This window comes from Periplaneta americana, chromosome 17, assembly GCF_040183065.1.
Source record: "Periplaneta americana isolate PAMFEO1 chromosome 17, P.americana_PAMFEO1_priV1, whole genome shotgun sequence".
Classification (NCBI taxonomy): domain Eukaryota; kingdom Metazoa; phylum Arthropoda; class Insecta; order Blattodea; family Blattidae; genus Periplaneta; species Periplaneta americana.
The window spans coordinates 50,228,232-50,254,847 of NC_091133.1; the positions used below are offsets into that span (position 1 = coordinate 50,228,232).

The 26,616-nt window shown below is 35.9% G+C and overlaps 1 protein-coding gene across 5 annotated transcripts in view; it reads right to left on the reverse strand.

Moving 5' to 3' along the window:
- MFS10 (major facilitator superfamily transporter 10) overlaps positions 1–26,616 on the reverse strand; it is a 74,696-nt gene that overhangs the window by 44,515 nt on the left and 3,565 nt on the right. The window contains exons 1-2 of one of the 5 annotated variants that reach the window (XM_069815503.1): positions 16,793–16,990; positions 16,489–16,701 (exon numbers count right to left, since the gene is read on the reverse strand). The exons of 1 other annotated variant lie outside the window; for it this stretch is intronic. In XM_069815503.1, coding sequence (XP_069671604.1) covers positions 16,489–16,585 — 97 coding nt within the window. In that variant the 5' untranslated portion in view covers positions 16,586–16,701; positions 16,793–16,990. Of the gene's footprint in view, positions 1–7,854; positions 8,008–16,488; positions 16,991–26,616 lie in introns of those variants that run through there. 3 more of the 5 variants (XM_069815506.1, XM_069815502.1, XM_069815505.1) reach the window with 3 other exon arrangements.

A 26,616-nucleotide genomic window follows, 5' to 3' on the forward strand; every position in this document is an offset into this window, starting at 1 on the left:
TCGACCTACCAGGACCAAAGGAAAATCACCAAAGCTGCAGTGTGCCTGGGATGGACCATACCGCATGGTGACCCGGATCAATGACGTGGTGTACCGCATCCAGCGACAACCCCGAGGGAAGATGATGGTGGTGCATCTGGACCGATTAGCAGCCTACCAAGGGACTGACCGGGACGAGCAGCCCTAAGGAGGGAGCAATGTGACAGCGACGTGAGATTCGAACTCACGACCAGCAGAAGGAAGTGCTAAGTCGGCCGTGTTTTGGGCGGGTTGCGCGCGCATCTGCTCCCTGTGGCATGTGCTGCGGAGAGAAGACAGGGGAAAGAGCGATCGCGGTGGAGAGGAGAGGGGTCCGGATTGTTCGAGTGCTTTCTCTGGAGTGCTCTCTGGACGCGCGTCGAAATATCGAGAACTCGTACTTTCCAGAAACTGTGGTGTGAGTATAAATTACGCACGCGAGTGAACTTGGGACAGTTTATTCAGTAAGCCAGTCTTGTGTAGCAGTGAAGCCAGCTTTGAGACCAGAGTGCGACTTGAGTTGTGTCCGTAACTGTGGAGCCTGAAGCCCGGAGTTCGAGTGCAGTGGACCGCAGTTGGGGGACCTGAGTTCGAAGTTCAGCGGATCGTCTCTGAAGGTCTGTGGTTCGAGATTCTGCGAACGCGAGTGATTGAGCTAGAAGAACTAGCCAAGACAAACGAGCTGTGAACTGAGAACTGACCGTTCTGTGTTGTAAATAGTGCTTTGTAAATATTAGTTAAGATTAACAGTTCATTGTTGTTCGTAATAGTCCAAGTAAATTGTCATTGTCGTCAGTGGAGTGCACTAACGAATACTGTGTTACTGTGTGGAGAGCAAATCCTATTGTTGAGATAATCAAGTTACATTGTTGTTGAGTTGAAATAAATTTACAATATTAAATTTTTTAGTAGGAAGAAAAACAAATTTATTCATTCTATGGCAGTAGTGCATAGGAGATCGTGAATTCTTACATTTTCGAAAGAAAGAAATATAATTAAGTTATATATAGTACATTGTATTATTTGCTGCATCACTATTTAAGTTATTTAATAGAGCAAAAATCTGAAAATCGATATGTGACACAGGAGTTATTGCAGGAACGACGACGATGGCTACAGTTAAATCAAAACAAATGACTCTGTCTATTTAAGGCGGCCTTGACGTTTATCAATATTAATATACAGGGAATATTTTGTGTATTTGTATGAAGTAATCTCAGAAGCTAAGTAACCTTCACTATTTGAAATTTGTAGTTTCTCTAGATGGATGTAATGCTACAAATGAGGACTGAGGTAAGATGAAAAGAAATCTGTACGCACAGAAAACTTGTCGAAATATTGTATGACTTGATTATTGCAACTTTATTTGGTCCACATAAAATACTCTAATTTTATACACTCATTTTACCATAGAGACTACTGGAGCTGAGTTATTTTAAAAGGTGTCATGAAATGGCGTTCCTGCGCTCATAATTTACCCATATTCGTTTCCTGTGTTTTTTTAAATAATATTTATGTAGGGTACCTCATTTTTTTATTTGCATAAACAATGATATACAACCGAGCGAGTTGGCTCAGGCGGTAACATTTGAGACACGCATTCGGGGGTCCCGGGTTCAAACCCCATGGCCGACCAATCTGACTGAGATTTTTCATGATTTCCCTTAGTCATAAAGGCAAATGCCGGATTGGAAAGATGCATGCCATGATTCATCACTGCCTCAATTACCAATAACAAAAACATTAATCAAAATCTGTAATCAGTTACATGAACACAAGCCATCTACAACACACAATAGAAAAAGGAACTCAACAAGAGTAAAAACGGCCTGCTGATATACCCACACATTCTAAACACGCGACATGACCACAGATGTTAAGGCGTGAATAAAATAAACTTAACAAAAAAATATATATATATATGCACAGTAAGGTTAACATAAAAATGATCTTCGTACACAATCACCTCTATTAATTTGGAGTGATTTATTAAAGGATGCATTGAAGACTAATTTAGAAAAATGTTAAACGAATTATATTTGCACCAAATGAGTGGTCTCTGGACCAAAGTGATAGCATTTTAATTATTTAAATAAAATTTAAATTAAGTAGCATATTAAACGATTTATTCTTCTATCAAACACGAATGTTCCCTGGACCCAATGTTCTATTTTAAATATGTAATTACTTTATATTTATTTCTAATAAGTGCAGTGAAGTGCACGGGTACAGCCAGTAAAGAAATATATTAACTAAATGTAAACAAGTCCATATACAGTATGTTATGATTGCAGAAAGCTCTGTCTTTAAAACATTTACTTCTGGTTTGAGCCCTAAGCTACCAGATGAATTCTGTTTACATTAAATATATATGAATCAATTTATTCAGGATTTCATGTGGAATCGCCAATTTTTTAATATCAAACTATGGCAAAAAAACTACTTATGATTTTTTATCAATTCCCTCAGTTTCTTATATTAGCTAGATATTCTGATGAATGAAATTCATAAGCCACAGTGGAAGAGGATGAGGCGAAATCATTGATAATTAGTGGAATGAGGAACCAAAGTTGTCACAGACAATCCACCCACAGTGGCTTTAGCTACTACCAAATCTTAATTTGCTCCTGAAGAAATGTAAGTTAATAATAATAATAATAATAATAATAATAATAATAATAATAATAAAGCAGTGATGAAATAAAATAATTATGTGAAATAGATGACAGATGCGGAGAAAACATCACCATACCAACTTATTCAAATCATCTCTGCAAGTGATACCAGCATGACAGAGTATGGTGCAATTATTCTTCCAACGTAAGTTATTTCAGGTTATATATAGGCTATATATAAATCGTTTAAAATATATGGCAAGAAACAAGTGTTGTCTCACTTTGTCTCTAGATAACAGCAAGCCTATTCCAAGCCACTCTCTCTTTCTAACCTTCAAACAACTTTCTATTCACCTGTGATAACCAACAAGAATAAAAAAATTCGTTCTGGTGTCTGATATGTCGAGCAGAAGAAAGTTTAAGTGAAGTTTTAATTTTTTCCAAAATGATTTGTCTGTTTACAATTTCGTTTTCTTCAGTAATTATGAAGCTTTCTCAACATTGTGTGAAATAACTATCATGTCATATTTTCTCGAGTTCTACGTCTTTATTAGACACTGTCACTCTTTGAAATGAAGTGCAGTATTACTGACGTTAACTATATAGGTCACCTCATATAACAACTATTACTCACTAAAGCTACACTTCCTATTTTTCCTCTCATCGCAAACACTTGTCTTGGACAAATAGTAACTACACACAGTACAGTAGAAGTCTTCAATAGAATCTGGTTATTTACTGTCTGAGTAGGCAACCAGGTAACTCACTTGATAGAACAACTGACTATGGACTGAAAGATCCTGGGTTCAATCTCACATGGAGGTAGGATTTTTCTCGCCAAAACTTCCAGAACAGCCTCAGGGCCCACTCAGCATCCTTTCAAATTCAGTACCAGATCTTTCTCAGGGGTAAAAGAAAATTGAAGCGTGGTGTTGACCACACCACCTCATTCTAGTGTTAATCATAAAAACATACTGTAGAGCTCTATCACCATGTCTCCCATGCACCTTCATGACGTGTAATCTGAGTTATCAACCCAAGATTTCATTATAGACACACAAATAACACAGATATCATCAATGAATAGTGAAGACATGCCTTCAAAATGTTTCTTTTAATTCAATGGCGGGTACTTGACTTCGAGGTGTTCATTCAAGTGTTCCCATGTAGGAATGATGAGTCGAAGCTGTTCTTTCTGCTGCTATAGGTGTTGTACTCAATGTATATGGGAGACAAACTACATAGTACCTCATGATGAAGATTAATAGAGCATGGTAGAATGTCAGTAGGGAAAATGGGAATATCCTGCAAAAACCTACCACCAAACCTGTCTCTGTTCACTACAAATTCCACTTGGTCTTGACAGAATTCGGACTCAGGTTACCAGCATGGAAAGCCAATGCTCTGTTTGGCTAAAAGTGCGCCTACATGCCATCAAAATAACAACTAGAAAATATTTTTTTTTTATAATTACTTTAGCCATGTAGCAGAGGAAAAGTAAGAAGATTGGTAGACATAAGGTGTAGAAGTATGTATTTTTATCAGTTAATGAATACAGAATATATGGTGTAAATTCCATTTTGTGAGCATGTCACTGCACTACTCTTATGCATATAATGCAGTGATACTATAAATACTACCAGTTTTCATAGTCCAAGGTCACAGATAAACACATGCAAAGGCTACACATCAGTGACTGTTATGAAAAACAACTCAAAGGTCGGTAAAGTCAAAAGTGGTCACACTTCCTGTTCCATTTACTTCTTCACTCGTGATCCACTGACATTGAAGGTTATAAAGATATCAATGGCGACATATTTACGATTTAAGTATATGTTTTACTTATTAATAAGAAGTCTTGTATTATCAATATCAGGGATGCCAGATCTAATCCCTTTTCAGGCAGAATATAAGTTTAGTGTTGGTAGAGTAGGAAGAAAAGGCTCATCTACGTCAGCAAGTCCTTGATGTAACTTATTTATATCGCTGTACTCGTACGTAGGACAGAGAAAACAATACTATAAGAATATACAAACTAAATTTCGAGATTTTCACGAAAATATTAACATTTTAGCATCCCTGATACTGAAAAAACGGGGGCAGGATTTGACACAATCTGTCTGACCGTCTATCAACAGTCTTTTCTCATAAATTACTAGATGAATTATCTTCATATTCTACATATATACTGTAAGTCGATTCATGTAGAAAATATTCACATGAAATATAATTACTCTAGACACAATAGGAAATAGAATAAGCGTAAAATAGACCAACAGTTAGGTTATATTAACTCTGAGTAGGACTTCTTCAGCCTCAAAGGACCTGTTGTGCCTGCCATTTTAATCCTGAATTCCTAACACTGTTAACACAGTTCCAAACCTTCGTGAAAGTTCTAATGACCTTGCAGAATTTTTTAAGGTCTTCATATAAACAGGAATATTAATTGAGAAACAGCCTGGATGAAGAAATGGCAGGTAACTTTACCTGACGCCACCTCATACAGAGACAGGAGAGTCCTGGCTTTACTTCACTTCTGAACGAAGCTAAGGCAAGGATTTTTATTGTCCTTAAAGATTCATCAGTTGGGTCTGAATCTGCAAACGTAGAATTCAATGTTATCATGGTGACTACTATACTACCAAGGGCAATTACATGAAATTATTTAAAAACATTTCTTTTGTATTTTTTATTTATATTTTCTATATCTGGTTTATTTTGCTGGGGCAATTTAAGCCATTCGGTAAGAATCAAAGTGTAAACAATGTGGCTTAAATCAATTTTTTTCATTCTTTGTTTTTTAATGTCAAATGAAACAACATAGACCATATTTCACCCAAATCCATTTTGTACCGAGCAATAATAGGTTTGTTTGAGCACGGTTCGGAATCGATTCTTAACTGCCTGCTCATGCGTAGTAGCTCAATGTGTGCTCCAACAAGACAAACTGGTTCCGAACTGATGCTGAATTCCCAGTTCCCTGTTCCAACTCGTTCGGAATGCGTGAAATTGGTTCTCGATTAAGAGCAGAACTGGAAATTCTGAATTGTTGATGCATGCGCAGATGGTTTAATATGAAGTTAGGTTAAAATGCTTCGAGACTAGGCAGGTTAAAATAAAAAAAAAAAAAATAGTCGATGAGTGATTTGGAAGGTGATAGTGATAGACAACAGATCTTTAGGCTCTAAAAAATTAAGTTTTAAGCGCCTATATAGGTTGGAAACACATACATATAGCATTTAATAACTAATTTGCAAATATTACACAAACTTTAGGAACTGCACCAACAAGAAATCCACAGCCAGCCTTTCACCTTTCAACATATAAGAGCCAAAAATGCATTTTTTTTTTTAAACCAGTAACCACAGAAGAAATTAATAAAATAATGGGAAACCTAAAACACAGCCTGACATCTGGAATTGATGAAATCCCAGATGCAGTAATAAAAGCTTGTACTCATCTTTTAGCACTGTCAATAGCAGATATCTGTAATTTATCTTTAGTTGCTGGTAAATTTCCTGAGATCTAAAGTACGAAAAGTTTGCCCAATTTTTAAGAAGGGAGATAAACAAAACATTGAGAACTATAGGCCTATATCCCTATTATCTGGGTTCTCGAAAGTGCTTGAAAAGGTTATGTACAACAAATCGGTCTCATTCCTAGAATATAATAATATAGGCCCTACTGTCAAATTCTCAGTTTGGTTTTAGAAAAGGTAAAGGAATCAATAATCCTATAATATCGTTTATGGAATCAATCCTCAATGCTAAAGACAATAATGAACAAACTGTTGGACTTTTTCTGAACCTTTGCAAACATTTGACATGGTTAATCACGAAATTCTTATCTGGAAATTACATCAATTTGGCATAAGGGAATTAGCAGGGAACTGGTTTGTATCATATTTAGCAATAGGGAACAGGTTGTACAAGTTGGCTCAGTAAAATCAAAATCAGTTTCTATGCCCCATGGTGTTCCTCAAGGTTCAATTCTTGGTCTAATCTTATTTCTTCTGTATATAAATGATCTCCCATTACATATAACTGGAGGAAAAAACTGTCTTACTGCAGATGACACAAACATAATACTGAGTGATAATAGAAAAGAGAATTTGCAAATAAAAATTAATGCAACATCAACAAAACTAGAATAATGGCTAGCAAATAATAAGCTTAAATTAAACGTAAATAAAACTGTTTAATCAATATCCATCTGACCAGATTCACATCGTACTTAATAATACCATAATTAAGGAAGTAGAATGCACTAGATTTTCAGATATATGGATAGGATCCAGTCTGACATGGGAAAGCATATACAACATCTAAGTAAGAAGCTGAGTCGCTTATGTTATGCTTTTCAAGTTCTTGTGAAGATATCATCCATGGAATTTTTAATATCAATCTATTTTGGATATGTTCATTCAATATTATCATATGGTATTATTACTTGGGGATCTTCAATAAAAGTGACAAAAGTCGTCAAATTGCAGAAAAGAATAGCCTACTTAACATCATTAAACAAATTCCTATTCGGAATGAAAGTATAAACGTTTTCAGAACTAAAAATCTTACCTGTACCCTGCGTATATATTTTTAGAAATAGTGTGCTTTATTCATCAAAACATAGATTCCTTTAAAACAAATTCAACCTATCATGAATATACTGCCCTTGATTTTATGTTTCAGGTAACCCAGAGTTAAAGACAAGACAGGGAAAATTAAACAGAGAAGAGATTGGATGGAATAGTGAAGACTGAAGATCTAGCTTAGCCTATATGTTTTTTTTTTTTTTTTCATGTCATTTAATATTAATTTGTTAAGCTTATTTAGAGTTAAGTTTATTTGTATTATACTGTATGTTATGTCATTTTTCTTGTGTACTGATGAAGCCATAAATGTTTGTAATTCTAATAAAACTCTAATCTAATCTAAAAAAAACAACCTATACATATTAAAATCACTATCTAATATGATATGATATTAATATGATATTGAGAAATTCTGATTACTCAATGCAGCAACTAGATACAAAACAGAAAGAATACCGTGAATATCAGTTTCAAGTAAACACGAGTTTTTTAAGGGTCATGTACCTGTGATGATGCTGATGATGATGACTGAACTTTACTCTTCTGTTATGAAGACTAGCACTGTATCCTCTAGTGGGCTTATTGTACCCTACCACTCTTATTGTAGGAATTATATTTGAGATCACATACCTGTAGATATTGTGACTCAGCTGTATGGTGCCTTTGTTGATTCAGTTTGCAAGTCTTTGAGGTACCGATGGAGTCCCACTGCAGTGCCCTCCATCACCCCGAAAGCATACTGCAGCCTCCTCAGGTTGATGCAATCTGCATGCCAGTCACAATACTACATCATGCAGGCACCACTTTGGGTATGTAATGCTATGGATAAAAGATGAGTGAAACAGGAGTGACAGTGAAATTTAGAGAGAAAGGGAGAATACCGAGGAAAAGCCCAGTTATGAATTCTGGTTTCTTCCCTTCTTAAATTGCAGATAAATACGACTCCACCATCACCAGGATATGAATCCAGGTCTACAGTCATCATAAGCTACTGCTGAAGACTCTAATTTTGAAACCCGCAGTGTGTGGAAGAGGGGTGTAAGCAGAAAATAAAAAACAACAGATAATATGCTGAGGCTTGTGTTTCATCATTGCATGCGTTCAATATTACAAGACGTTCTGAAAATAATTTCACCCTCAGTACTAGTTTCTTTCTTCTAATGTGTACAAATGCAGTGCGGTAGTGTTTTCTATATGTTGTAGTAACAAATGATAGTTTGTGTGTTTTTTTCATTTTGAATTACATCAACTTTAGCATACAAATCTTAGGGTAAAGAGACATGCATGGGTACACTGGGAGAAATGTCGCTGCCTAAAAATGTTGTCATTCACCAAGAAGGCATGGAAATTATTGCCAACATAATTTAAAAATGTGACGAGGAGTCGAGGAAAAAACAGTTATTGTTATCGCTGAGCAAGACAACAGAGACAGCAGGTATATATTCGGGGAAATCTTGGTCGTCCACAATAAGAATACGAAAGAAGTACAAGGAAATTAATATTTCAGATCCTACTCGACTCCTCAAATCATCAGGAAAGAAGAGAGGAAAGCATTCACGGAATGTGACTTTTGTAGATGACTTTGATAAGAGTGTCATCAGAAGGGCAATAAAGAATTTTTACATTCAAGAAAAAGAGTGCCAACAATTCCTAAACTTCTGCCAATAATAAAACAGAAGATCGATTTTCCATGGGGGAAGAAGCATTTGGAAGGAATTATGAAACGTGTGGGTTTTAAACGGAGGAAATGGCAATCCAAAAGAAAGATTCTAATCGAGAGAGCAGAGATCGAGATACTATCAAGTGCAAATAAATGAATTCCAGAGCAAGGAACATTCAATTTTTTATATAGACGAGACCTGGGTGAATAGCAATATGACATTTCGAAAATGTTGGCAAAATGAAACTGTAAGTGTCCACACGAATGTAAAGTCTGGACAAAGATTGATTGTGGTACATGTAGGAGGAATTAATGGCTTCCTTCCTAATCCAGAACTTATATATAAAGCCGGAAGTGCAATGAGAGATTATCACAGTCAGATGAACGCCGAAAATTTTGAAAGATGGGTAATACAAAAACTGATACCCAATCTTCCTCCTCAATTATTGTTCTTGACTATACTCTGTATCACTATCTTCAGATCGACAAACTACCATCTGCATATGCAATAAAGACAGACATGATCTCTTGGCTTCGCAAGAAAGGAATGAACTGTGATGAAAGTATGAAAAAGAACGACCTCTATAACCTTATTCTACCTCCAAGGCCAAAGCAAAAAAATTACAAAACTGACAACATTTTGGAACAACATTACCACAAAGTTCTCAGATTGCCGTCTTACATGTGCAAGTTGATTCCAATTGAATTGGCTTGGGCTAAAGTGAAACATATTGTCAGGGACAATAATGTCATGGATGATTTAAATTTACAGAAATTAATGCAAGTGACAAAAACTGCACTTTCACTTGTGACAAAATAAGATGAGAAGGATTTTGTAGACACATTGAAAATATAGAAAAACAATACTGGGAAAAAGATTGACTTATATCAGATTGATTGATAATATTACTATAAATTTAAGGACTGACAACAGTGATTGTGATAGTGACAGTATTAATAATACTTATGACGATGATGGCAGTAAGGATAGTGAGAACAGTGACAACACAACACAAGATAACACCACAGTCTAATATATACAGTTACGAAGCTTGCATTGTGAGGGTGCTAGGAACAATAGACTGTGCTGGTACTATTTCACATTGTCTGTAATGAGACGATATTAGCAATCCTAGTGGGTAGCAACTATCTATGGATGCATATTTACTACGTATTGAGCTTCGTGACTGTATATACTAGACTGTGATAACACTGTGAAACCAGTGATATTGCACCTGAATGTGATGCTGATATGAAACTTCCTCAACAAGGTAGGTAACATAATTTTTAGACAGTTGGTAACAGGCTAACATTACTAATGGGAGTCACTATCGCGAACTGTAGGGTTGCGAGGCATTCCTGTCAGGTTCCAACTGTAGTGATCTGCCAACTTTAATACCAAGGCAGCTATGGCTGAATTTCATATCATTCTTTCCAGCCTCCGGTATATTAAACAAAGGTATCATTCTGTTGCTTACCCATTGATTCTGTTAAGTTAACTGGAAAACCTTATACATACTAGGTTCAAAAAGTTCCCGGAATTTGCTATTATCATAGAAACAACGTACCTTAAACACTATTCCACAGTATTCCCTTCAAAATAGTTGCCTTCCGCAACAACACACTTTTGCCAACGCGTGTAGAGTTCCTGGAAGCAGGCTGGAAGCCATTTTGTGAGACCCGTCTTAGTGCTCTCGTCGCGTTTGCGATAACCTCTTCAGCATTGAATCTCCGTCCTTTCAGATGACTTTTCAGACGGGGAAACAGGAAGTAATCAGGTGGTGAGAGATCAGGAGAGTATGGTGGGTGATCCAAAGCAGTTATGTTGTGCCTGGCAAGAAAATTCTTTACAATAATTGCGCGATGAGCAGGTGCATTGTCATGCATAAGGAACCAGTTGTTTTCTACCCACTTTTCTGGACGTTTCCTTCTCACTGCGTCCAGGAGGCGACGGAAGATTTCTACGTACAATTCTTTCGTTACAGTACGACCTTCTGGAATGAACTCATGGTGGATGAGACCCTGAGAGTCGAAAAAAACTTCCAACATAACTTTGCCTTTGGAAGTGTCCCTAGGAAATTTTTGCTTCCGAGGAGATGTTTTCGATTTCCACTCAGATGACTGTCGTTTAGGGACTGGGTCGTACAAGTAGTACCAAGTTTCATCACCAGCAATAATTTTGTTTAAGAAATCACCATCTTCATCAGCCATACTGATCATGTCCCCAGCAAGAGTCATTCTTGTTTCTTTCTGTTCTGCCGACAACATTTTCGGAACTAACTTCTGAGACACGTAATGCATGTTGAGATGCTTGTGAAGAACATTGTGTACACTTCCGACTGATATTCCGACCTTTGCTGCTATCTCTTTTATGGTTTTACGTCGGTCGTCCCTCACAACATTACGCACACGCTGAGCGATTGCTTCATTTGTTGCAGTTGTTGGTCGGCCGCTGCGTACGTCATCTTTGATGCTATCGCGGCCACCAGAAAAGCGTTTATGCCAGGCATACACTTGAGCTGCTTCGCCATATGCTTCTTCCAACAATCTTAATGTCTCTGCAGGAGTTTTGTGTATCAAAACACAGAACTTGATGTTTGTACGTTGCTCTGTGGACATAATTACAAAATGCGACGAACAAACAAAACACTATGATAAACAATTGCCTACAACTCAAAACCAACTATCGCCATTATCAACACACTTAAAGAAAATGACATCATGAATGTTACCAACAAAACAAATGTATAATATCCCTTGTTATATATTAATACGAAAAATGGTAGTAAAATTCCGGGAACTTTTTGAACCTAGTAGTATATTAAGTAATTTTGATACTGAAAGTGCAAAACCTCGTATCTCGAATTTTTTGCAATTTTTACATTTTCATGCCAAGCAATTCCTCGTATCTCTATCTACAACTTGTCGAAAAGATATTATGAAAAAAAGTTCACAGTCAGTGTTAAAACAGTAAATTCAAAACCTCGTATCTCAAAGGAGTAATCAAAACCTCGTATTTCAATGATCCTAAGATAAGAGTTTTTTCACTTATAGCGCCCTATGAACAAAACTTTGTATATGTTTTTCAAGTGAAATACGAGGTTTTGCTCAACAATATTCATAAAACTTTTTACATATATAGGCCTATGTGTTCTTAACCATACAAGCTGCAAGGAGTTAATTTCATTGACATAATACAGTAGCCTACTGCTATTATCGTAATAACCTTCTCCGGTCAGTCCCTTTGTAGATTGTTTGGCGATATTATTACAGCCAGCCACCAATTTATTGTTATTGTTTGGTTTCATGTACCATTCATTTCTTCACTCATTTTTAATGTGGCCACTGGTGAAGTAACTTTCAGACTATTATGTGAAAAGTGTAACAAAGTGTTTACCAATAGAAGTTCCTTATTATTACATCTTACTTCAAACTGTGAATTTAATGGTAAAGAAATATGTGAATCAAACAATTCTAATAACATTGTGAAAGATACACAAGATCTTAATGTATCTGCAGGAGTGTGTGCCACTGAAAATCCTCCGAATTGCAGTGAAAACAATAAGGTTAGTCGGAAAAATATGAATTTTTAAAATAAAGTTACAAACGTTTAACATCAAATTTATTTTGATTTAACTATTACATGTACAACAGGGGTTTTTAATTGTTAATTATTTGTGGTTAATGTACATAATAGCAATATAATATGTCTAGACTTTAATGAAACACAGCTGTTCTAATTTATTTAAACTTTTTCAATTTTTGTAGATGATGAAAATATGAATATGGAGTTAGGAACACAGATAGTAGGAAACCAAGATAAGGTTATACTGCTAGTTGACATTCCAGTATTGACGGAAGAAGACCTTATCACATTAGACATAGGTATTGAAAAAAAAATGATGTACCGGTAGCTATAGAAATGACCGAGGTCCAAGAGCTGCCAGCCAAAAGGGTTACAGAGATAGAGAAAATAGGTGAAGATGATAATCAGACAGAAGTCGACCCCTATATAGCAGATAATGAAGAAAGTAACAATAATGAAATCTCTGCCAAGCATTTTAGTCATTCAAGTAGTCGTGCAGTTAGAGAGAAAAATAAACGTCTCAGAATGAAGGTAATTCATATATGGGATAGGCTACAAAAGAACTGGAGATGAAAGAAAGTTTTTCCTTTGTCAGGAACAGTCTGTAAGAAAAATTGGTCCAACATGTTCATCTGTTAAATGTATGAAGTCCAAATTACGTCATTGTAATATGATTACTGAAGACACACGAAATAACTTATTTAATAATTTTTGGAAAAATATGAACTGGGATATGAAAAAGACATAAGTATATCGCCTCTTTAGTAGACAATGTTCCAATATCTGTCGGTATAGAAGACTCTAGGCGCAATAATTCACTGAAATATTTCTTAAAGAATGGCTCAGAAAGATTCAAGTATGTACAGTTATGTTTTTAAACACATTTGATCTTAAAGAATGGAGCCTTAGGGCCTGGTTCTGGTATGCACAAGGCTAGTGAACTAGTAGACACTCCTGGAAAAAGTAGAGTCACTGCTGAAATATCAATGAGCAAAATTCACTTGTCAACTTTTCTAGAAAATATTCCAAAACTTCCTTCCCACTATTGCCGAGCAAGGACAAATAAAGAGTATTCTGAGCCAATACTTAAAATGTTTTCTGATCTATTTTTGCAATATGAAAGGAAATGTGCTGAAGAAAATATTAAACCTCTATCCTTGCTAGTTGTCAGGGCAGAATTTAACAAACACAATCTTTCAATATTCACACAGAAGAAAGATCAATGCGACATATGTGTAGGTCACGATTTGGGTCATAGCAGTGATGATGTATATAATAAACATCAAACCCTTAAAGAGGAAGCCCGAGAAGAAAAGAAAAAAGATAAACAAGAATCTCAAGAAAATAATGCAGAAGTAGTTACCATCACAATGGATGTCACTAGAGATCTTGATTTTCTTAGTGGATGCTCCTCTAAATAGTTTGTCAAATATCATTGAAGTAAATATAGATGAATCCAAGCCAGCTTCTAGATAGCTAGATAGTGGGGTTTAAAAAGGGCACGTCAGCTACTATGGCTATTTGCGCCCTTATCTAAAATTCTTCATAAACAAATACACAAAGAATACAATAATCAGAGTGCTAAAAGAACTAAAAAGCGTTGTCACGATAAAAACGAGGCACACAAATGCAGCATACACAAGGTGATTTGTAAAAAATCATGAAAGTAAGCAATTCTCCGACCCTAGGTGGTATTCAAAACGAACCAATAAAATAATAAAATTAAGGCCATCAGAGATAAATTGTATATCACATTTCAAAACAATAAAATTTTATAAAATATTCGGATATATAGGGTCCGAAATGTCAAATATGTAAGATCAAATATAAAACAACAAATGTAATCTCCGGATGTAAAGGGTCCGGAGGATAAGTAAAAACAGGTCAATAAAAAACTAAATCACCCTAATTATCGCCAGCTTCTATCTCATGCCACAAGTAAGTTAACATATTATATCTTTGGTGGCAACACTGAAGACTGTAAAATTGTGTACAGAAGCGGCAAAAAAAAACCGGACCGAAGGAATAATCAAAGTCCCCGAAATGAGCCACTGCACATGCCATGCCCGCATTCACAAGATAGCGAGTAATCTATTGAAATTGTTGTAGTTTCGACTGTTGACGTAGTCCATTTCGAAAGCCATTAGAAAATAAGCTGGTAAAATGCATGTTCTGGGAATAAGTTAATTAAGTAGTAAAATATCACTGCAATCGAAAAGTATTCGGAATAAATTTGAATAAGGAACGAAAAAAGTTTTCTTCCCAGGCAGGATTCGAACCACGAAAGTCTTAGTTACCAGTCTATCGTGCTGTCACTGTGAACACAGCTCTGAAATCAGCTACAAGGGTTGGTCCGGTTCTTTTTGCCACTACTGTACACAAGGTTTGGTTTTGCAGATGCATTGGGCCTTAATACTTGTTTGAATGATGATGATGATGATGATGATGATGATTATTATTATTAATAGTCTTGTATCAGTTCTATAGTTTAAACCAAGTTCAACAATTTACATTCTTATCAGTATCATTCAAAATTAGTGTCACGTTTTTATATGTCTGCTTTTTTGTGGAAAATCCTGCTTTTTTCAGAAAAAAAATTCCTGCTTTTAATTTTTTACTTCTGGTAACCCTATATGTACATCTATTATCAAGCAATACAACTCACTTGACGATATGTGTCAGAGGTAGAACAATTTATTGTTTGTATACATCTGAAGTGTAATATGTAGCTAATTGGTGATGTATGCAATAGAGGAAGAAAGGAACTGGCCAACCTACCCCATTATCTGCTGGCCTAGTTGTCTCATAAATGGTTCCATGTTGGTATCACTTGTGAGGTTCAGACCTGTTTTCAGATAGTTGACTAAACAACAACTACCTATGCAAACAGACTGCAAAACGATGTTTTCTTTTTAATCTGAAAATGCTGTGGTTATCTTTCGTGGGAAGTAACAATTGGAATTACTGAGTATTGTAAACCATGGTTTGTTTAATAATAATGGTAATAGTTATTTGGTCATTTTCTATTTACCATTAGTTTCAATGAATAAAGATTCTTAAATAAAAGTTGATCTAAAATTTCCTCTCTCGTATACTGATCTGATGAAACCATGGCAGTGCACAAGAGGACAGGGGGCTATCTTATTATAACCACTTTCATGTATTAAAATAAATTAAGTTGTAATTAACTTACATTAACTCTAAGCATGTACTGGTAAATAACGTATGTAGGCCTAATAAATGCTTACACCTTCATGATTTTACCATTTTTTGACACACTCTAAGTTATAAACGGAATTTATAGGCATAAAGTATCTTATTACAGATTTATGAGCATAGGTTTTCTAAACCCAACTCACTACCTCTGCAACAATAGTTGTTCCAGAATCCCAGAGCACCCAGAGAAAACAACACATTTCGTAAAATAAACAAAAATGATTATGAACTAAATAGCCCTATGAAAAGCGACTATCAAAATACCTTTAGCCTACGTTTAAAATAGGCCTAGTGACGAGATTCTTTGAAAGCACTGAACAAGACTAAAATTTATAAAATACAACTAGGCTATTAAGAAGCTTTCATAAATTATCCAGTGAAATGAAACATATTACATTATTAATTAAAATGAAAGGGAGTATGATTTTGACTTAACGGATAGATCAAATTCATCGGAACTAATTAAATAACGGGAAAATCTGAAAATGGTGATATGACTGTTTACAGAGAGTGGCGAGATAGGCCTAAATAAATCTGACAATGTTTAGACATGCGTTAATGATAACAATGGACTGAAAGATGGATTCAGTCGTACTACTTGGTGGATGAATAAAAAAAAATTGGGCATTAGCCTAACGATAACTCGTCATATTAAACTTATTTATATTCACGTTACTTTGATGAAAGATTATATGGTGTCAATAGTCTATGTATACATTGTATTCAAACATCACCTGTATGGAACTGACAAGTTGTCATGTCAATATCATATACCCAATTCTTTACAATACTATAGGCCTACCTGTTATTCGTTGCGTTTCATACGGATCGAGTAACAACTCATCTTCATTATTAAACTCTCTTTCGCTATCACTCGTACCTCCATCTATCTTAACCATTATTATTATTATTATTATTATTATTATTATATTAACACAGTGATGTGCGTGTAACTTCTTCCTTTTGTCTGTCCGTCTATTTTATACAACGTTTAACTTAAAACTCTGCTGCTGGCCTTGAAATAACACAAACATGTATCATTATGCCATATAACCAGCGTATAGAAAATTATAATTCCTATTCGCTGATATAACTATTCCGCACACCATGTGACTCAGTTATCTAGAACGTCAGAAACGACTCCCACTCTATTACTCTTGACAGCTGACATTTTCGCAACATATGCCAGTTGAATACTTCGTTCATAAAGTCATGTTTCAAATTGTTGCCGCATGTTCTTTTCGACCATAACCACAGATCATACAATTCTGAGTAATCATTTTGTTTATTTGTTTTCATGCCATACACCCAAGTCAAGAGGAGTAGAAATATATTTCTACTCCTCTTGACCCAAGTCCATCATGAATGAAAGCAGTGCCTACTAAATAATCTTCAATAGTAAAACATCAGTGTTATATCTAGTGGGCAGAGACGCGGTAGAGTAGACACACTGACCTCTATTCTACAATCTACAATGGAGTACAATGAATAGACAACGAAAGACTTCACACATTCAAGCAAAATATATGTTCAAAACGACACTCCATGTAGCAGTGACGTCGCCAGGATCAGGGCAAGGGGGGTGCGAGATTTAAAAATGGGGTGAGAGTTGTAAAAATGTGATACATAAAAAATCCAAAATGTTCTCTCATGCACTTGCGCGCATACTATACATCTGTTTATTAATATTACTACCTATGTATTATTATTATTATTATTATTGGTCAGCATATCCATAACGATATATTAAGGGACGTAGTTTTTTTCACATCCAAGAAATTGTTTGTTTTTGTTCTTCAAAATAACTTATGCCTAGTATTTTTTTTAATAAATTGCCCTTTGGGGTGCGGAAAGGGGTGCTCCGATTTTTATGGGGTGCTTGCGCACCCTTTCGCACCCCCCTAGCGTCGTCCCTGCCATGTAGACACAAAATCTTCATGCATCTTACTTGAATGCGCGTTTTAAACTTAATTCCTTCAATATTCTTCCCAGATTGCCCTTCAATATTCTTCCCAGATTGCATGCGTACGAGCATGGAAAATTGAACCGTGTAGATGCAGCTAACGAGTTTGTAAATCTATACTAATAATAAATCTGTAACCGAAAATTTTCTGGTAATTTTCGTTTTTCCAAAAATAATTGGTGTCAACATGTATAATTAATCATCCTGAAACCAAAAATCGCTTTTTTGACATTTTTGTTTGTATGTCTGTCTGGATGTTTGTTACCTTTTCACGCGACAATGGCTGAACCGATTTATATGAAAGAAAATTGGAATATAAAGTAAGTCCATTCTAACCTAGATTTTAGGCTATATGGTATTTAAAATACGTTTTTTAAAAGGGAAGTTATAAGGGGGGCCTAAATTAAATAAATCGAAATATCTCCCTTATTATTGGTTTTCATGAAAAATGTTACATAACAAAAAGTTTCTTTAAAAATGATTTCCTATAAGTTTTATTCTATGCAAAATTGTGATAGTACTGATATTTAATGAGATAAATGAATTTTAAATAACAATGAGTTTTATTATCGCCACCTAACGGGTTGTAATGAAATGAAAACAAATGACTTCGTCTATAAGGGTCCTTGGATAACAACAAATGGAACCTATTCATTTAACACTATTTTATACGAATATAATTGGATGATAGGAATATATAAAATGTTTATCAATATTAGCATACAGAGAATGTTTGTGTGTTTCTATGAAGTAATCTCAGAAGCCAATTAACCGATTTGTATAATTATTATGGAATTCTGCATTCATCCTTCATCATATGTAATACAGAATTTCTGCACGAAAATATCATATGTACTTCGGTACATCACAATAATATATGAGTAAATAATCATTTTGTGATTTAAGACAGCACTCATTCCATCGGATCACGGCCACTTAGTCACTCGGACTTCTGCACATAGTGTTTTGGACATTGTGCCACTGTCACACATCTGTGACACAGTGTGTGAGAGTTTGCCACTAAAGGGAAACTGAGAGGTGGAACTTAAATTGAGGATTCAATCCAGTATCGGAACACACCTGGTTAGTGGATAAAGCGTCAGCACGTAGAGCTGAAAACCCGGGTTCGAGTCCCAGTGCCAGAGAGAATTTTTCTCCGTTCCACCCATCATTCAAAATATTTGAGGTAAAGAGGATGAAGTTACAGGAGAATGAAGAAAATTACACGACACAGAACTGTACGCATTATATTCTCCACCTGGCATAATTAGGAACATTAAATCCAGACGTTTGAGATGGGCAGGACATGTAGATGAGCGAATCCAGAAATGCAAATAGTGTTAGTTGGGAGCCTGGTGGGGGAAAGAAAACCTTTGAGTAAGCAGAGACGTAGATGGAAGGATAATATTAACATGGATTTGGTGGAGGTGGGATATGATGCTAGGGACTGGATTAATCTTGTTCAGTGTAGGGACCAATGGCGGGCTTATGTGAGAGTGGCAATGAATCTCCGGGTTCTCTAAAAGCCATTTTGTAAGTTGTAATAAATCTTGCATAAATTTCTAAAATGTATATAAATGAGAATGCAAATCTGCTTATAACAGGGGCACCTTATTACTAATATTGAAAGACTTGAAGAATCAATATACGTAGTCCCTAATTAACTGTATAACGTAACTCATGAAATGCTAAATTTACTTTAACCAATTTATTTATACAAAGTCTCAATTAACATATTTAAATATAACAGTTTTTAAATTATGGTGAAAAAATATCCCCGCGTCATGGACTTGGTAGAAGAGGAGATTTGTATTCAGTGTCTGTCTTATGTGATTGCGTACGGGCCACAGATAGTCACTCAACGCCGGTGGACTGTGGACGGGGAACCAACGCTTTCCCCATGCTTTCCATCCCTCTCTCATCAGTTCTGTATCTCTGTTCTATTGTATATAATGACATTTGAAATTAATATCGTAAGTGGGGGTTGGGAATGCATCTACCTGAAGGTCAACGTAAAAGTTCATTTCTATGGACATAACACTAGAGTTCGTCCACCCCCTTCAGGATAATAACTGTAACAACCTTTTACTGGACCTCTTTGCCTTGACAAGGTTATTTCTAACCTCCTACATATCAAGAAGAGAATCCTTTCTTTACCTGTCTTCACAGTCACATTTTACACTCTACACCAGGGGTGCTCAACCTCATAAATACTGCGGGCCAATATTAAAAAAAAAATATATATATATTCTTTTGGAGGGCCGCAGACATCCTCCAATAATAAAATAGAATTTACATAAATGTCTTACTAATTAGTGATTGCTGTAATTTATAGTAATTAACAATATTTTTTCAAATTTTAAATTTGAAACTCTACTATCGGTCCACAGCAAATATAGAGGCGGGCCGCATGTGACCCGCAGGCCGTGGGTTGTACACCGCTGCTCTACACAAACATTTATAGCAAATTGTATAGTGACTGTTGAAAATGAGAACTTGACTCCAAGTTGGAGTCTAGTAAATTATATCATTTTCATAATAGGGTGGCAGTACATTTCAGAACAGTAAATACCAGTGGTGGCAGCTCTTTATATACTGCAGTATACATCAGGGTCAGTGACCAGGGCTATAGCTTGTACGTCGTCTGCAAGTCCGAGTCGGTAATGTGTGCTGATTTCCTTATTGCAATGAACAACAGTGAAATGCAGCGAACCTTGCACAAGTTGCACATGCGCACAGAGCTTACATTCTCTCAATGAGTTAGAAAATCTCTTTCCAACTCGTTACATTCTCTTAATCTATGACGTAATATACTGTATCCCATTATAATAGTGAGAGCTGCTAGAGAACATAGACTTACTAAATAACCATGCTAGAGAAAGCAGCGAATTGAAATGACTCGTTCACATTGGCGTGTTATAAAATCTACAACCAATCAAGAGTGAGTGACTATTTGCAGTAGTGTACCATTTGAGAGTTTCTGTCTACTTTACAAGTCCTGATCACAGAATGTAGGGACGACTTTTTTATTCTTATGTTAATTATTAAACTTTACTGTAAAATTGAAACGTATTGTTTATAACATTTATTATTAGCTTATTAATATGTACTGTATTTAATAAAATTTAATTAAAAGATGCTGTACTCCTATTGTACTCCTTCAATTTCCGACAGATGGCCTGAATGCACCAGAATGCTATTCGAATTAAAAATTTTGGTTGCTATAATAGTTGCCGACATGGAGGTGATCAACTCCAAAGTAACTGACATTTGATAGCTTCTGCAGCAATAAAAAGAACAGCATGAATTTCACACTACGCCATTAGCGAGTAGGTCAACCAAATTTTAACGACTTTTTTAAAAGTGAATTTATTATAGTCGCGTCGCTGTTATTTCCGATGTGACTCCTCCTCTTTGCTTACGCCTTAGGAAGTGAAGGCTCTATAAAGTTTAAGTAGGTAGTATCGTTCGCCATTTTTGTTCTTTCGTTGCCGAGCTACCAAATGAGGGATCTATTTGCTGCACCATTAAGGTATCATGTCATAGATCCTATGATAATAAATCAAACGCACTGTAATTGGGCGGCAAATAACGTCCTCGTGTGCTTTCTGCGAATGCCAACAAAAGAGCCAAAATGGCGAGCGATTATATTAGGTCTAAGTATTTATCGAGCCTTAGGAAGTGCATAACGTCATCAGCAGTGAATCACATGACGCACACGTTTAAATGTAGCCGACCTGCAACGTGATTGGCTGCCGGAAATAAGAGCGATGGGACTATATATTGTAGCACACTCTCATTTTCAGCCACGAGCCACCACTGATAAATACGATGATCAGTGATAACATAGCATTGCTTCTTGGCTGAAGACAAACATAGCAGCGATATTCAGAAACAAAATTAAAATCTACCAGTATTTTCGACGGCGAAATTCCTGTTATTTCTTGGCTTTATGTATTTCTTTCAACACAGATTATGCAAATCCCAATTGTCTGAAACAAGTTAAGTGGGAGTCAACTAGCACTTGGCACGACATTACATGGAAATATTGATTCTGAACATGTACTGTTACATGTTTGTAGGTTTTCACGGTGAATGTGATCAGAACTAGATTTTTGGGTAGGTAGTTCTGATGTAGGCTGCTGTTATGATAGATTTCAATGTGTGTCTTGTAGCACGTGCGTTATTGTATGGTCCTGGATCTGCAATGATACTAATTATTTTAAAATGATAGGAGGGAATGTAATGTTTCTCAACATAAATATTTCGAGTAATGTCCATCTACTTCATTCAATCAATAAATCACTGTGGCGCATAAAACCTCAGGTTTTTGCTCTCAATCACAATTTTCCTCCAAGCTTCTGTATCTCCCACTATAGTCCTATTTCCTCCCATTCGTTCCAGATCCCTTTGCACTAAGTCATTCCAGCGGAATCTGGATCTTTCTAAAGGTCTCCTTCCATCTGGTAGTTCTTCCCGAGCAACTTCTATCAAGGATTATTCTTCTCTTCTTATTATATGTCCTAGTTAAACTCAGTCTTCTACTTTTAACTAGTGCTACAACTTCTGGTACAAGGTTTCCTATTCTTCCTAATTAGCCACTGTTCATTTTCTTGAATATGGAGCCAAAAATCTTTCTCAATATTTATTTTAAAAATTATTGATTAACTATAAATGCATAGGAAATGATCATTAGGTGTTTTTCAGAAATTCCATATTTTCCTCTCGATATATAGGGTATTTCAAACATTAAACAGCTATAAATATTATAATATTTGAGATAGGGGGGAAAAAAAAATCACAGTGTTGGGCAAACAACGGGATTTACAAAACATTGGGAAGATGTCCGCTGTTCTCTTGTTCAATACAGCATACTGTCTGCGACACCATGCACAGCATTTTGCAGATAATGTCTTGGAATATTGGCAATTTCTTGCGAAATGGCAGTTGCAGTAGGGTTGTTGGATGTGTCAGGAAAACTCGTTCTTTAAGGTAACCCCACAACCAAAAGTCGGCCGGATTTAAATCTGGAGATCGCAGAGGCCACATTGTTGGAAAGTGCCTACTGATGACTTTGGTCGGAAAACGAACCCCAATTACGCGTGTTAACTCCAACATTAATTTTTAGTAGGTTATTTTACGACGCTTTATCAACATCTTAAGTTATTTAGCGTCTGAATGAGATAAAGTGATAATGCCGGTGAAATGAGTCCGAGGTCCAGCACCGAAAGTTACCCAGCATTCGCTCATATTGGGTTGAGGAAAAACCCGGAAAAAACCTCAACCAGGTAACTTGCTCTGACTGGGAATCGAATCCTGGTTTCCCGGCCAGACGCACTGTTACTTCACAGGTGTGGACAATAATGGAATAAGACAGACTGTTACAGTAAACGGGAGCGCTATTACAGCATGTTACAGAACTTCGTCATCCCTAGACTGAGGAATCACGATATGGAAAACATAATCTACAAGCAAGATGGCGCTCCACCCCACATCTTTATCTCTGCAAAACAATAACACAGATGTTTGGCGAACGTGTGATCAGTAGGCACTTTCCAACAATGTGGTCTCCGCGATCTCCAGATTTCAATCCGGCCGACTTTTGGTTGTGGGGTTACCTTAAAGAACGAGTTTTCCTGACACATTCAACAACCACACTGCAACTGAAAGATGCCATCTCGCAAGAAATTGCTAATATTCCAAGACATTATCTGCAAAATGCTGTGCATGGTATCGCAGACAGAACGCTGTATGTTGAACAAGAGAACGGCGGACATCTTCCCAGTGTTTTGTAAACTTCGTTATTTGCCCAACACTGTGATGTTTTTGTTTTTTCCTTATCTCAAATATTATAATATTTATAGCGGTTTAATGTTTGAACTGACTTTTGAAATACTGGTACAGTACCCTATATTTTAAAGTTTAGAGACGAACACATTGGCAGATGAAGTTAATTCATTGTGACTCCTATCTTATGGAAATAATGTGGGGAGAATCTGAATTATGCTGTGAGAAGTATTAGAGGAAGCTCTGCAATAAAAATTTATCTGGATTCTTATACATTTAACTGAAATATGTAGTCTACTATATTACATTTACAAAACAATAGAAGAAAGCTAGAGATAAGCCTGTATTACTGGTATATAATGTGTTGCACGTTTAGTCACTTTCATGTAGCCTATAATATTACTAATTACTTCCCGATTGTGACCACTATGTTCAGATAACGAAACAAGTTTTTTTTTTATCAAAGGCATTTAACCCATATTTTTCTTTCGTAGGATGGAATTTTTAAGTCATACATGCATTCAAGATACTTGTAAATGCAGTGACGTAATTAGTCATGGTCTGATTAATATCCGAAACGCTGCATTAAGTTACAAATGTGTGATAATCTCTTCGTTCAGCAGTCGTTTACCTTTGGATTCCGTATCGGTTACATACAATGAGTGAACATAGCAAAAGTTTTAAGTTTTTCGTTGGGAAGGAGAATTTATATATATTCTACGACAAAATGAGCTCAGGAAACCATTCCGTAATTTGGTAAATATCTATAACTTTGCACTGAACTCTATAACTACGTTTATCTCCTTAGATTAACGAACATGTTATCATTTTGATTCTTAACCACGTGCTATTAGTTTTTTTAGTATGTTATTTTACGACGCTTTATCAACATCTTAGGTTATTTAGCGTCTGGATGAGATGAAGGTGATAATGTCGGTGAAATGAGTCTGGGGTTCAGCACCGAAAGTTACCCATCATTTGCTCATATTGGGTTGAGGGAAAACCCCGAAAAAAACATCAAACAGGTAACTTGCCCCAATCGGGAATCGAACCCAGGCCACCTAGTTTCACAGCCAGACGCGCTAACAGTTACTCCCACACATATGGACTCATACTATTATCTCGTGTAATTTTGGGAATATTACATCAGAATTTTAATTTATGATTGCAGTTATTTCGTGTAATTCTGTGATCATATCAAAACTTGAATTTCCGATTGTGTGCAATTTCTAGCATCTCACAAGGAAATCTTCCAAAATAATCAGGTAGATATTCGTCTTATAATCTAGTACACAAGGAGGTGCTGTAAAGTAAACAAATATAAAACTGTGCTGCCAATAAAGATGTCAAGCACAAAAAATAACTTGCAGAGTACATAAAATCTGCATATGAGTAGCTTTTTGTCAGGCCATTGAAGCACTCTTACTTGGATAGCTCTCCGTGATGTTTCACTTCTCATCAGCCAGACATGCAGGTCAAATAATAATCCGAGGCACGACAGCCCATGAAGGACCATGACCAACTGCTGGCCTCATGTCCACATTCCGAAGCAGAAGTGAACGATCATCCAACCAGAATGCAGGTATCATATAGTTAGCACGATAATCTCCCAGCTGTTATAACTGGCTTTCTTAACCAGATTTTGCTACCTATCGTAGCTCCCCAAATGCATCACGATGCCAGGTGGGCACCGGTCCCATACACTGGCGAAATTTCATGAACAATTTCTTCCCCAATGAGGACTCGAACCAGTGCGCATTCCGTAACGCAAGTCTTAAGCAGGATGCCTTAGACCACGACGCCACGGCGTGGGAGCAGGTCATATACGGAGTACAATTAATTCGCCTTTTAGGTTCTTTATCATACTGGATTAGCTACTGATACCAAGTAGTAGGCCTATAGCAGGCAATGATCTACATACTATATTTAAATTGTGAGTTACTCGTATAAGTGACCAATCTGTAGTTTAACATGTGACTCATCTGTCTTACCTTCGTTAACAAGTAAACTGATTATTCAAGTACTAATATAAAGAACATTTTACGCTATATTTTGAACATTTTTTTTTGTGTATAACTGTTAATACTGGCAAATACAATTTTTTTTTGTAAATCACTCTTTCTCTACAATATGTCCCCGCATAAGAACTTTAAAAAGAGATTTGGGCTTGATATTCTAAGGGCTCTTTCCTGTCAACACATCTTCAAACACTTTTCGTAACATATTCTGTGAAAATTAAGTTCGAATCTTATCCTTAGAGTCATGTTGAGTTTTTCCAAATACTTTTAAGGGTAGTATGAATGCTAAATTTGCTAACTTCATGAACCATTTACTCAAGAACTACTGGATGCAATAATAATAATAATAATAATAATAATAATAATAATAATAATGTAGAATAAATTAAGAAATTCTTGCTCCTACCATTTACTTGTATAAAAAATTCCCTCTGCTGATTTAATTACTTGATTCTAAAGTCCAGTAATAAAATTATGGCCCAGTTTTACAACATAGTAACCGAGCATAGTTGTTGTTATACCTTATAAAACTAAGTTCACTTGGAAATTTATGTTTCGTTGGTTATTCATACTGTTGCACACGTCATTCTGAAATATATATTCACATTTGACTCACCGCCTAAATGTAAACATGTGTTATAATTATTTATGGATGCTTTCTTGTAAATGACACTAAACAGCACCACATCCTGCCTATTTGCGTAACTAATTTTTCGAACTGTCACAAGTCAATGGTTAATAATCTTTATGTTATATTACTATAATTTATAACACACTATATTAGTAACAGCAATAAATTTTCTTACTAGTGGCAGTGTTAAAGCATGGACAGTGAATCCGCATATTACTTTATCACTCCTTTTCCAGTGGTGCCAAATAATGCATGCTTATTAGTGATTTAATTTCATTACTATTTTCTGTAATAATAAAACTAGTCAAATGGTACATTATATTCAACATTATCGTTTCCATAACCAATTGTAAGTGTGGAAAATCAAACTTTACATTCATTTTTCCAAACATCACTTAATTACGAGACCAGTGGCGACCCATCATCATTTTTGTTTGTGGGACCAAATGCAAGGTTGATGATCTTGAATTTGGGAAGCGGGATAAACTTTATAAAACATTGCCTACCTAAATTGTACTACCAAAACTACTG